Source organism: Oncorhynchus kisutch, linkage group LG28, assembly GCF_002021735.2.
Source record: "Oncorhynchus kisutch isolate 150728-3 linkage group LG28, Okis_V2, whole genome shotgun sequence".
NCBI classification, from domain to species: Eukaryota; Metazoa; Chordata; class Actinopteri; order Salmoniformes; family Salmonidae; genus Oncorhynchus; species Oncorhynchus kisutch.
Genome location: NC_034201.2, coordinates 52,454,867 through 52,467,866, shown reverse-complemented (window position 1 = coordinate 52,467,866; position 13,000 = coordinate 52,454,867). Strand labels below are relative to the sequence as shown.

At 47.8% G+C, this 13,000-nt stretch overlaps 2 protein-coding genes across 4 annotated transcripts in view; both read right to left on the bottom strand.

Moving 5' to 3' along the window:
- heatr6 (HEAT repeat containing 6) overlaps positions 1-5,632 on the bottom strand; it is a 50,475-nt gene extending 44,843 nt beyond the window's left edge. For 2 of the 3 annotated variants that reach the window (XM_031807829.1, XM_031807830.1), the window contains exons 1-2: positions 5,278-5,632; positions 1,339-1,446 (exon numbers count right to left, since the gene is read on the bottom strand). In XM_031807829.1, the coding sequence (XP_031663689.1) occupies positions 1,339-1,446; positions 5,278-5,571 (402 nt within the window). In that variant the 5' untranslated portion in view covers positions 5,572-5,632. Of the gene's footprint in view, positions 1-150; positions 180-1,338; positions 1,447-5,277 lie in introns of those variants that run through there. The other variant, XM_031807831.1, reaches the window with a different exon arrangement.
- Positions 5,633-6,437: 805 nt separating this feature from the next.
- On the bottom strand, positions 6,438-12,999 carry LOC109882809 (dynein light chain 2, cytoplasmic). The gene is made up of 3 exons (XM_020474893.2): positions 12,869-12,999; positions 7,150-7,286; positions 6,438-7,073 (listed from the first exon to the last, which is right to left on the bottom strand). Exons 2-3 carry the CDS (start codon positions 7,279-7,281, stop codon positions 6,936-6,938), a joined length of 270 nt encoding a protein of 89 aa, XP_020330482.1. The 5' UTR covers positions 7,282-7,286; positions 12,869-12,999; the 3' UTR covers positions 6,438-6,935.
- Between the last annotated feature and the right edge of the window lies 1 nt (position 13,000).

Genomic DNA, 13,000 nt, shown 5'->3' with positions numbered 1-13,000 from the left:
TAGCTGGTTGAGGAGGTGGTGTGTTGGGGGGGATACCAGTAGCTGGTTGAGGAGGTGGTGTGTTGGGGGGGATACCTGTAGCTGATTGAGGAGGTGGGGTGTGGGGGGGATACCAGTAGCTGGTTGAGGAGGTGGTGTGTGGGGGGATACCTGTAGCTGGTTGAGGAGGTGGTGTGTGGGGGGGGGGATACCTGTAGCTGATTGAGTAGGTGGTGTGTGGGGGGGGGATACCTGTAGCTGGTTGAGTAGGTGGTGTGTGGGGGGGATACCAGTAGCTGGTTGAGGAGGTGGTGTGTTGGGGGGGGGGATACCAGTAGCTGGTTGAGGAGGTGGTGTGTGGGGGGATACCTGTAGCTGGTTGAGTAGGTGGTGTGTGGGGGGGATACCTGTAGCTGGTTGAGTAGGTGGTGTGTGGGGGGGATACCTGTAACTGGTTGAGTAGGTGGTGTGTGGGGGGGATACCTGTAGCTGGTTGAGTAGGTGGTGTGTGGGGGGATACCTGTAGCTGGTTGAGTGGGTGGTGTGTGGGGGGGATACCTGTAACTGGTTGAGTAGGTGGTGTGTGGGGGGGATACCTGTAGCTGGTTGAGTAGGTGGTGTGTGGGGGGGATACCTGTAGCTGGTTGAGTAGGTGGTGTGTGGGGGGGATACATGTAGCTGGTTGAGGAGGTGGTGTGTGGAGGGATACATGTAGCTGGTTGAGTAGGTGGTGTGTGAGGGGGATACATGTAGCTGGTTGAGGAGGTGGTGTGTGGGGGGGATACCTGTAGCTGGTTGAGGAGGTGGTGTGTGGGGGGATACCTGTAGCTGGTTGAGGAGGTGGTGTGTGGGGGGGATACCTGTAGCTGGTTGAGGAGGTGGTGTGTTGGGGGGATACATGTAGCTGGTTGAGGAGGTGGTGTGCGCGGGGGATACCTGTAGCTGGTTGAGTAGGTGGTGTGTGGGGGGGATACCTGTAGCTGGTTGAGGAGGTGGTGTGTGGGGGGGGGATACCTGTAGCTGGTTGAGTAGGTGGTGTGTGGGGGGGATACCTGTAGCTGGTTGAGGAGGTGGTGTGTGGGGGGGGGATACCTGTAGCTGGTTGAGTAGGTGGTGTGTGGGGGGATACCTGTAGCTGGTTGAGTAGGTGGTGTGTGGGGGGGAATACCTGTAGCTGGTTGAGGAGGTGGTGTGTGATTCCTGTAGCTGCTTGAGGAGGTGGTGTGTGGGGGGAGGTACCTGTAGCTGGTTGAGGTGGTGGTGTGTGGCCCGGGGGGGGTACCTGTAGCTGGTTGAGGAGGTGGTGTGTGGGGGGGATACCTGCAGCTGGTTGAGGAGGTGGTGTGTGGGGGGGGATACCTGTAGCTGGTTGAGGAGGTGGTGTGTAAGCTGACATAGCTTGACGACCAAGTGCTCCTGGCTGAGAGGAACCAGGCGGGTCACATGGATGAGCAGTGCGCATACTTCCTGTCAACAGACGACCACAGACAACCAGTAAGCAGAAGGCATCTCCTAACATCTCCTTAAGTGTACACTTGTTTCCTACTTCCTTCAAATCTAAAAGCATGGGATTGGTGGAGGCATATCATAATAAAATATCTTATACCAGTCATTTCCTTTCAAATTAGATAAGAGGACGTGAACAAGCGCACTTTTGGGGGAGACCAGAAACGATCACCATTACAGCCAACATGAGCTTTGCTACTCGTCTAATAAATCAGACTGAACATTTCTTGGCATACAGTCAAACAAAGCACTGCAGAATCCTGGATATGTGCCTTACAAGCCAGAATGTTTACTTATTTTACATTTAAACTTATTCCACCTGTTATCTATGCCTTCAGCTGCTCAAAATTTGAGAAAAATATTGTTTACCCTACTCAAACACCGGTACTAAAGTTGAAATTCCTATTACCTGGCTCAAAACCATGTAAACACCTGTTAGTTATGCATGCATCGGCATTATTAAGTTGTTTAATATAAAATATATTTTAGATTCTTAAAAGTAGCCACCCTTTGCCTTGATGACATCTTTGCACACTCTTGGCACTCTCAACCAGCTTCATGAGGTAGTCACCTGGAATGCATTTCAATTAACAGGTGTGCCTTGCAAAAAGTACATTTGTGGAACTTCTTTCCTTCTTTAAAAAAATATCCCAATGCCCGTGTGTAGGGTGCAGTCTTTCGGATGGGACGTTAAACGGGTGTCCTGACTCTCTGAGGTCAATAAAGATAAAGAAGAGTAGGGGTGTTAACCCCGGTGTCCTGGCTAAATTCCCAATCTGGCCCTCAAACCATCACGGTCACCTAATAATCCCCAGTTTACAATTGGCTCATTCATCCCCCTCCTCTCCCCTGTAACTATTCCCCAGGTCGTTGCTGTAAATGAGAACGTGTTCTCAGTCAATTTACCTGGTAAAATAACGGATTAATAATAATTTTAAAAAATGCGTTTGAGCCAATCAGTTGTGTTGTGACAAGGTATGGGTGGTATACAGAAGATAAAAAAGACCAAGTCCATATTATGGCAAGAACAGCTTAAATAAGCAAAGAGAAATGACAATCCATCATTACTTTAAGACATGTTCAGTCAATAACGAACATTTCACGAACTTCGAAAGTTTCTTCAAGTGCAGTCGCAAAAACCTTCAAGCGCTATGACGACTGGCTCTGATGAGGACCGCCACAGGAAAGGAAGACCCAGAGTTACCTCTGCTGCCGAGGATAAGTTCATTAGAATTACCAGCCAAATTTCAGCCCAAATAAATGCGTCCCAGAGTTCAAGTAACAGACACATCAACATCAACTGTTCAGAGGAGACGGTGTGAATCAGGCCAAGAAACACGAGAAATGGACATTAGATGGATGGATTTTTTACATTTAACCTTTAACTAGGCAAGTCAGTTAAGAACAAATTCTTATTTACAATGACAGACACCCTAACGACGCTGGGCCAATTGTGCGCTGCCCTATGGGACTCCCAATCACGGCCGCTTATGATAGAGCCTGGAATCAAACCAGGGTCTGTAGTGACACCTCTTGCACTGAGATGCAGTGCTTTTGACAGCTGTGCCACTTGGTAGCCAAATATGTCCTTTGGTCTGATGCCTCCAAATTTGAGATTTTTGGTTCCAACCGCTGTGTCTTTGTGAGACGCAGAGTAGTTGAACGGATGATCTCCCCGTGTGTGGTTCCCACCGTGAAGCATGGAGGAGGAGGTGTGGGGGTGCTTTGCTGGTGAGACTGTCTGTGATTCATTTAGAATTCAAGGCACACTTAACCAGCATGGCTACCACAGCATTCTGCAGCAATACGCCATCCCATCTGCTTTGTGCTTAGTGGGACTATCATTTGTTTTTCAACAGGACAATTACCAAACACACCTCCAGGCTGTGTAAGGGCTATTTGACCAAGGAGAATGATGGAGTGCTGCATCAGATGACCTCGCTTCCACAATCGCCCGACCTCAACCCAATTGAGATGGTTTGAGATGAATTGGACCGCAGAGTGAAGGAAAAGCAGCCAACAAGTGCTCAGCATGTGTGGTAACTCCTTCAAGACTGTTGGAAAAGCCTTCCAGGTGAAGCTGGTTGAGAGAATGCCAAGAGTGTGCAAAGTTGTCAAGGAAAAGGGCGGATCTTTGAAGAATGTCAAATATAAAATATTTTTTTATTTGTTTAACACTTTTTTGGTTACTACATGGATCCATATGTGTTACTTCATATTTTTTATGTAAAAAGAAAAGAAAACCCCAGATGTGTCCAAACTTTTGACTGGACCCACCACCATGTCATCTCTCTCCTGTTCTATTGGACCCACCACGATGTCATCTCTCTCCTGTTCTATTAGACCCACCACTATGTCATCTCTCTCCTGTTCTATTAGACCCACCACTATGTCATCTCTCTCCTGTTATATTGGATCCACCACTATGTCATCGCTCTCCTGTTCTATTGGACCCACCACTATGTCATCTCTCTCCTGTTCTATTGGACCCACCACCATGTCATCTCTCTCCTGTTCTATTGGACCCACCACCATGTCATCTCTCTCCTGTTCTATTGGAGCCACCACTGTCATTTCCCTACAGCCCTAAACTTTTTTCGTTGTCCAGAAGCCAAAAGGTACAATCCTAGTCGATTCATCCTGAGCACCGTGGGGGTTGGACAGCCTAGCGGGTAATGCAATCCTGAGCACCATGGGGGGAATGGACAGCCTAGCGGGTAATGCATCCTGAGCCCCGCGGGGGGGGGGGGGGGGTGGACAGCCTAGCAGGTAATGCATCCTGAGCACCGTGGGGGGGTGGACAGCCTAACGGGTAATGCATCCTGAGCACCGTGGGGGTGGGTGGCGGGTGGACAGCCTAACGGGTAATGCATCCTGAGCACCGTGTGGGGGTGGACAGCCTAGCGGGTAATGCATCCTGAGCCATGTGGGGGGGACAGCTTAGCGGGTAATGCATCCTGAGCACCGTGGGGGTGGGTGGACAGCCTAACAGGTAATGCATCCTGAGCACCGTTGGGGGGTGGACAGCCTAACAGGCAATGCATTCTGAGCACCCTGGGGGGGGGGGGGCAGCCTAGCGGGTAATGCATCCTGAGCACTGTGGGGGGGTGGACAGCCTAATAGGTAATGCATCCTGAGCACCGTGGGGGGTGGACAGCCTAATAGGTAATGCATCCTGAGCACCGTGGGGGGGAGGGGGGTGGACAGCCTAACAGGTAATGCACCCTGAGCACCGTGGGGGGGGGGTGGACAGCCTAACAGGTAATGCACCCTGAGCACCGTGGGGGGGGGGGGGGGGGGGGGTGGACAGCCTAACAGGTAATGCATCCTGAGCACCGTGGGGGGGGGGGGGGGGACAGCCTAACAGGTAATGCATCCTGAGCACCATGGGTGCCACTGCAACAGGACATTTTAAAAAGATAACACGTTTGGCCATTGCAGAAGATAGTAGCACCAAGGCTGGTTGAAAATTCTCTGCACTACACCAAACTGTACCTATGCTGTAACAACAAGTAATGGATGCCAAACATCTTTGGTTAAATCACGTAGGTTAGGCAAAGGTATTGAAAGTTGTTCATGTTAAAAGCCTTAAGGACAGAAACGCCTTTCCACGGGCTTCAGTTAAACAGGCTGTTTTGAAACCTTTTGAAACCTCAAATTTCAAATGCAAGCTACATAAGTAAATTGTTAATTTCAAGCAATATTGACAATCAAAATCCCAGTAACTAGCAAGCTCACTATTTAGCTAAGTTTAAAGTTCAAATGTCCATAGCTTCATCATAGCTACTGTACCTCAGGTCGTATGTTGTGGTTCGGGCTGTAGTTTTCAGATATCAGTTGGTCGAACAGCAGGTTGAGTTGTGTTTTCAGGCTGGCTGGATCTCCGGCTCGCAGTGAGCGGAGCTTGGATGCGTAGTGGGAGAACTGCCCCGCCACGGAACCCATGTCCTCCCGGTCCCCCGAAGCCAGCGGGCTGAACGGGACCGCATCTGGTGATAGCGTTACTGACACACCGTCGTTAATACCGGCTAGGCTGGAAGACATTGGAGGACTAGAGCCTGGTGACAACGTTGCTCTGGCAGCCATCTTTCAGGAAAAACTCTGCTGCAATGGTACATCCGGGGTTAGCAGGAGGTCAAAGCGTAGTTTCCCTTTTCTTCTTCTTCGGATTGGCGGATCGCATCCAATTTATAAGGTGCATACACCGATACCTACTGTTATGGAGTATGAGGCCAGTCACGGTCTACATTAAATTCTCTTCATTAGTCCTACTTATTCCTCTAAGAAAGTGACATAAGAGTGGTGGTTTCCTGTTCTGTGCAGCTTCTAATAGAAAATAAACCCAGAGGTGTTTTATATAGGCTATTTTAAAGCCACCATATCTAATCTTGAACCGTTTTCACAAATGTATATCCAGTGAATAGGTTACTATTTATATCTAATATTAATAACATATTTGAAATATTACTTTATTATAAACAAGAATCGGTCACTTTGAAAATGTAGAATGTGTCAGTTCCTGGTTGATTCCACTGCTTCAGGTGTCTTGAAGCAGCTTAGAAAGGCAATCAGCAGCAGTAGCTTAAGAAACATCAATGAGACAGACAGGGAGAAACATCAATCAAATAGGAGGCAGGCCCTAGCTACCCATTGATATTTCAGTTATGAGATCCTGAGCACTCCCGTGATGTGGACCCTGGCACTAGGTGGATGTAATAGCCCATGGTCGTATCAAGACTCCACAGATGGTTTGTAATTCTTGATACAGGCTTTTGGTGTATCCATAGGATGGATCATGAGTTGCCTGGCTCTTATCCATGACCCCCAGGCACAAGCTTGGAGAAAGAGATGACCTAAATCTCCACAGGCAATAGAAGGTGTTCTGTATCTTTGCCATGAATGATGAGAGATGACACGCCCCCAGTAAATCACTAGTCCATGTTCCTTTTAAATAGTGTTGAACAAATCTTTATGAACCAACAGTCAAAGCATTTTATACAGCAGTGCAAAGAAAAACCAAAAAAACGCATTTTAACATAATCTCTACTTTGTAGGCCTTCAGCAACTCTATGAGTAGCAATTTTCTCATACTGCAAAATATACACTTGTAGTCAATAGTTGTGTCCCAAATGCCCCCCCATTCCCTATGGGCCCTGGTCAAAAGTAGTGCACTACATAAGGAATAGTGTATAGGGACAGGGTGTATCCCATCATGTTAATTATACTGCAACAGATACACACCATGTACATGGCCCATGCAGCACCCCACAGACACAATGGAGAATCATCTAGAACTCGTCAATGTGTGTGTGGCCACAACCATCAATGTATCACAATCCAGGGGAGGAGTAGCGGCCTTCCTCGGTCAGTGGAGACGGGAGGAGAGAGAGCTGGAGGATGACCCAGGTAGATGTCAAGTGGTTAGGGAGTAGTGGTTAAGGTGTAGGGGTTCAACCAGACTTGAAGAGCAGGATGGCCACCTGGCCCAGGTAGAAGTAGATGAAGTGTTTGGTTTCATGTGTCACGTAGCTGCCAAAGTTTCTACCCACAATGCAATGCCACGTGGGGTTGTACTTCTTGTCAAACTCCTGGAACAAAACAGGGAACATTTAGAAACGCACGCGCACGCACACACACGGTAAGGATGTCTGTCTGGTTAGCAACCTTCTTGATGTAAGCAGCGATGTCCTTCTCAATGTTGTATTTCTCCATGGCCTGAGTGGCACAGTCCACAGCATCCTGCTGCATGTCCTCTGACATGTCGGCATTCTTTATGACAGCCTTCCTGTCGGTCATGGTGACTAGAGAGGGAGGGAGAAGAAGGTTAGTTAAAGATACACTACGGAGAAATCGCTTCGCCATTTCCTGGTTCCTAAAATTGTGAATTGTCAGGTCACACAAAAAGTAAAATATTGCAGATTTAACCTGTAGATGCGAATTCATGGTATCGGGCAAAAAACGGGCAATTTCAGGTCCACTACCATCGTGGCAGCAGCGTAGCCTAGTGTTTAGAGCGTTGGACTAGTAACCGGAAGGTTGCGAGTTCAAACCCCCGAGCTGACAAGGTACAAATCTGTCGTTCTGCCCCTGAACAGGCAGTTAACCCACTGTTCCCAGGCCGTCATTGAAAATAAGAATGTGTTCTTAACTGACTTGCTTGGTTAAATAAAGGTTAAAAAATAAAAATAAAATGGGGGAACACCCCCCCCATCCACATCGATGGAACAGTAGTGGAGAAGGTAGCAAGTTAAGTTCCTCGGCATACACATCAGACAAACTGAATTGGTCCACCCACACAGACAGCATCGTGAAGAAGGCGCAGCAGCGCCTCTTCAACCTCAGGAGGCTGAAGAAATTCGGCTTGTCACCAAAAGCACTCACAAACTTCTACAGATGCACAATCGAGAGCATCCTGGCGGGCTGTATCACGGCCTGGTACGGCAACTGCTCCGCCCTCAACCGTAAGGCTCTCCAGAGGGTAGTGAGTTCTGCACAACGCATCACCGGGGGCAAACTACCTGCCCTCCAGGACAACTACACCACCCGATGTTACAGGAAGGCCATAAAGATCATCAAGGACATCAACCACCCGAGCCACTGCCTGTTCACCCCGCTATCATCCAGAAGGCGGGGTCAGTACAGGTGCATCAAAGCTGGGACCGAGAGACTGAAAAACAGCTTCTATCTCAAGGCCATCAGACTGTTAAACAGCCACCACTAACATTGAGTGGCTGCTGCCAACACACTGTCAATGACACTGACTCAACTCCAGCCACTTTAATCATGGGAATTGATGGGAAATTATGTAAATATATCACTAGCCACTTTAAACAATGCTACCTTATATAATGTTACTTACCCTACATTATTCATCTCATATGCATACGTATATACTGTACTCTATATCATCGACTGTATCCTTATGTAATACATGTATCACTAGCCACTTTAACTATGCCACTTTGTTTACATACTCATCTCATATGTATATACTGCACTCAATACCATCTACTGTATCTTGCCTATGCTGCGCTGTACCATCACTCATTCATATATCCTTATGTACATATTCTTTATCCCCTTACACTGTGTATAAGACAGTAGTTTTGGAATTGTTAGTTAGATTACTTGTTGGTTATTACTGCATTGTCGGAACTAGAAGCACAAGCATTTCGCTACACTCGCATTAACATCTGCTAACCATGTGTATGTGACAAATAAAATTTGATTTGATTTGATAGGCCTGGCCTATTCCCACATTCAAGAAGCTTTGTTTTGATTGGGTTATTTTGTCTAAACCTTCAGGCCTACCTATAGAAAATGTTTAAAACAACTCTGCCCAGCCTGGATAGAGTGGCCAAAAGGGTGTTGTTATTCCCCAGTGCCTCTACAGGTGGAGAGAGGGGTATTCTCCAGGTGGGGAGAGGGGTATCCTCCACTGCTGGCCAGCTCTCCAGGCACTATCACATGAGCCTGAAGCTACAAACTGGCCAAATTAATGCATTAATTTTTGGTTTAAAATGGTGTTTATTTCTAAGTCACAGTCTAGATGTGAAATGTATAGACTATAATGACAACACAAAATGTTTAAATACTGAGCACTTTATGTCCTTAACAGGCTACAGTGTCACAGTCACTAATGCTTCAAAGTATTTCTTTGTGGGTTATAGCCTTGAAACTGAATTAAAACATTTTAGTTCCTTCTTAGGCTCCCTGTCTGGCTTCCAACCTATGTAGTGTGTCTATATGCTGTTTAATATGATATGTAGACTATTTGAAATCTGTGCTTCTTACACTCACATGTTCAAGTTTATTAAAATATCTTTCATTAAAATCATATGGTTTGGTTTCAATACCAAATGGTAGGTCCAGGAAGTCACAACAATAGGTTTTGCATCAGTTTCCCCCCCCCCCCCAGCGGAGAGGTCAGATTTTAGAATGAGATAATTTGAGATCTGCTGAGAGTCTATTTACGTTTGAACATCTTGAACATTCTGGCTTTAACAAAAATGGCCATGTACTCTTATCTTCTCCCAGCACAGCTAGAAGAGGACTGGTCACCCCGCAGAGCCTGGTTCCTCTCCCACCAGCACAGCCAGAAGAGGACTGGTCACCCCGCAGAGCCTGGTTCCTCTCCCACCAGCACAGCCAGAAGAGGACTGGTCACCCCGCAGAGCCTGGTTCCTCTCCCACCAGCACAGCCAGAAGAGGACTGGTCACCCCTCAGAGCCTGGTTCCTCTCCTCCCAGTACAGCCAGAAGAGGACTGGTCACCCCGCAGAGCCTGGTTCCTCTCCCACCAGCACAGCCAGAAGAGGACTGGTCACCCCGCAGAGCCTGGTTCCTCTCCCACCAGCACAGCCAGAAAAGGACTGGTCACCCCGCAGAGCCTGGTTCCTCTCCCACCAGCACAGCCAGAAGAGGACTGGTCACCCCTCAGAGCCTGGTTCCTCTCCTCCCAGTACAGCCAGAAGAGGACTGGTCACCCCGCAGAGCCTGGTTCCTCTCCCACCAGCACAGCTAGAAGAGGACTGGTCACCCCGCAGAGCCTGGTTCCTCTCCCACCAGCACAGCCAGAAGAGGACTGGTCACCCCGCAGAGCCTGGTTCCTCTCCTCCCAGTACAGCCAGAAGAGGACTGGTCACCCCGCAGAGCCTGGTTCCTCTCCCACCAGCACAGCTAGAAGAGGACTGGTCACCCCGCAGAGCCTGGTTCCTCTCCCACCAGCACAGCCAGAAGAGGACTGGTCACCCCGCAGAGCCTGGTTCCTCTCCCACCAGCACAGCTAGAAGAGGACTGGTCACCCCGCAGAGCCTGGTTCCTCTCCCACCAGCACAGCCAGAAGAGGACTGGTCACCCCGCAGAGCCTGGTTCCTCTCCCCGCAGCACAGCCAGAAGAGGACTGGTCACCCCGCAGAGGCTGGTTCCTCTCCCCGCAGCACAGCCAGAAGAGGACTGGTCACCCCGCAGAGCCTGGTTCCTCTCCCCCCAGCACATAGCCTGGTTCCTCTCTAGGTTTTGGCCTTTCCAGGGAGTTTTTCCAAGCCACCGTGCTTCTACACCTGCATTGCTTGCTGTTTGGGGTTTTAGGCTGGGTTTCTGTACAGCACTTTATGACATCAACTGATGTAGGAAGGGCTTTCTCATTTGATTGAGTTGGAGAGATGATTACTTTGTTGCACTGATGCATTTGCAAATGTTTGCACAGAACAGACGATCCAAAACGAATTGACAACCAAAACATTATCACTTGCAAACCACTTGAGCAATGAGGCAATCAATAACATGCTGTTGCAATGAGGCAATCAATAACATGCTGTTTAACATAGAATTGATGGTCGTACCATTTTTGTATGGACTTCGCTTTGTGCACGAGGGCATTGCCATACTGAAATAGGAAAGGGCCTTCCTCAAACTGTTTCCAGCTGGAAGCACAGACTCATCTGCTGTAGTGTTAAGATTTCCCTTCACTGGAACTAAAGGGCCCGAACCATGAAAAACAGCCCCAGACCATTATTCCTCCTCCACCAAAATGTACAGTAGGCACTATGCATTGGGGCAGGTAGCGTTCTCCTGGCATCCGACAAACCCAGATTTGTCCGTCGGACTGCCAGATGGTGCAGCGCGATTCATCACTCCAGAGAATGCGTTTCCACTGCTCCAGAGTCCAATGGTGGCAAGTGTTCACACCACTCCAGCCGATGCTTGGCATTGCGCATGGTAATCTTGGGCTTGTGTGCGGCTGCTCGGCCATGAAAACCCATTTCATGAAGCTTCTGAAGAATGGTCATTGTGCTGACATTGCTTTCAGAGGCAGTTTGGATCTCTGTAGTGAGTGTTGCAAATGATTCCACCACAATGCTTCACGGTAGGGATGGTGTTCGATGGTTGAGGATTTTGTGCCTGGTTTTCTCCAGACGTAACTCTTTGGATGCAAAGCGCTATATTTGTGTGTCATCAGACTACAGAATCTTGTCTTATGCTCAGTCTTTCACGTGCCTTTTTGCAAAAACCAGGTGTACCGTCATATGCATTTTTCTCAGGAGTGGCTTCCGTCTGGCCACTCTCCCATAAAGCCCAGATTGGTGAAGTGCGGTAGAGACTGTTGTCCTTCTGGCAGGTTCTCCCATCTCAGACAAGGAACTCTGTAGTTCAGGCAGAGCGGTCATTGGGTTCTTGGTCACCTCCCTGACCAAGGTCCTTCTAGCCCAGTTTGGTCGAACGGCCAGCTGTAGGCAGAGTTTGGGTAGTTACATATTTGATCAATTTCCCAATGGAGACCACTGTGCTCTCAAACTTTAAACTCTATTAATTGCTTTATACCCTTACATATGCCTCATCACAATTCTCTCAAAGAGCTACAGACAGTTCCTTGGACGTCATAAGTTTCTGCTCTGACATGCACTGTCAACTGTGGGAGTCCTATATACACAGGTGTATCTTTCCAAATCATGTCCAATCAATTTAATTCGCCACAGGTGGACTCCAAGTTGTAGTGACACCTCGAGAATGATTCAAATAAATTGGATGCACCGAGCTCATTTTGGAGTGTTACGTAAATGAGATATTTCTGTATTTAATTTTCTATTAAACTTGTTGTCATTGTGGGGTATTATGTGTAGATGGATGAAAAAAAGTATTTAATCCACTTTGAATTCAGGCTGTAACACAATGTGGTATAGGTCAAGAGGTATGAAAACGTTCTGAAGGCTCTGTACATGTAAGGGATAAACGCTGATGCCCTTTACATTACCTGGTCAATAATGAATGACTTGGTACTCAGAATTCATTCGGCAGAGGCGTTTATCCTGCTTATGCCATGGTTGCCAAATAAAACAAGCACACATTTAGAAGTTACATGTTTTCATACAGATTTACATAAGTAAATTCATACTAATTCATCCTTCCACTAAACCTGGTTGTTAGTTCTATCGGTTAGGTTGCTAAAGAAGCAGACTGATTGTTACTAACCCTTGCTAGCTAGTCAACTAAGACTAACACAGTCACATACCGTTTCAACCCAGCCGATTCCATATACCAGACCGTTGCAACACAGCCGATTCCATATACCAGACCGTTGCAACACAGCCGATTCCATATACCAGACCATACCGTTTCAACACAGCCGATTCCATATACCAGACCATACCGTTTCAACACAGCCGATTCCATATACCAGACCATACCGTTTCAACACAGCCGATTCCATATACCAGACCATACCGTTTCAACACAGCCGATTCCATATACCAGACCATACCGTTTCAACACAGCCGATTCCATATACCAGACCGTTGCAACACAGCCGATTCCATATACCAGACCATACCGTTTCAACACAGCTCCATGCAGAACAGAAGAGACAGAAATGTAACGTCGCTCACCCTCTTGCTGCTGTTGCTTGCTTGTGCTTAGTAGACGCGCTGAACAACGCAGTTCTGTCTGGACGTCTGTCTTTCTCACCTCCGTTGTGCGTGTTTCGAGCGGAGTTCTGTGTTTACCGGTTACTTACATGC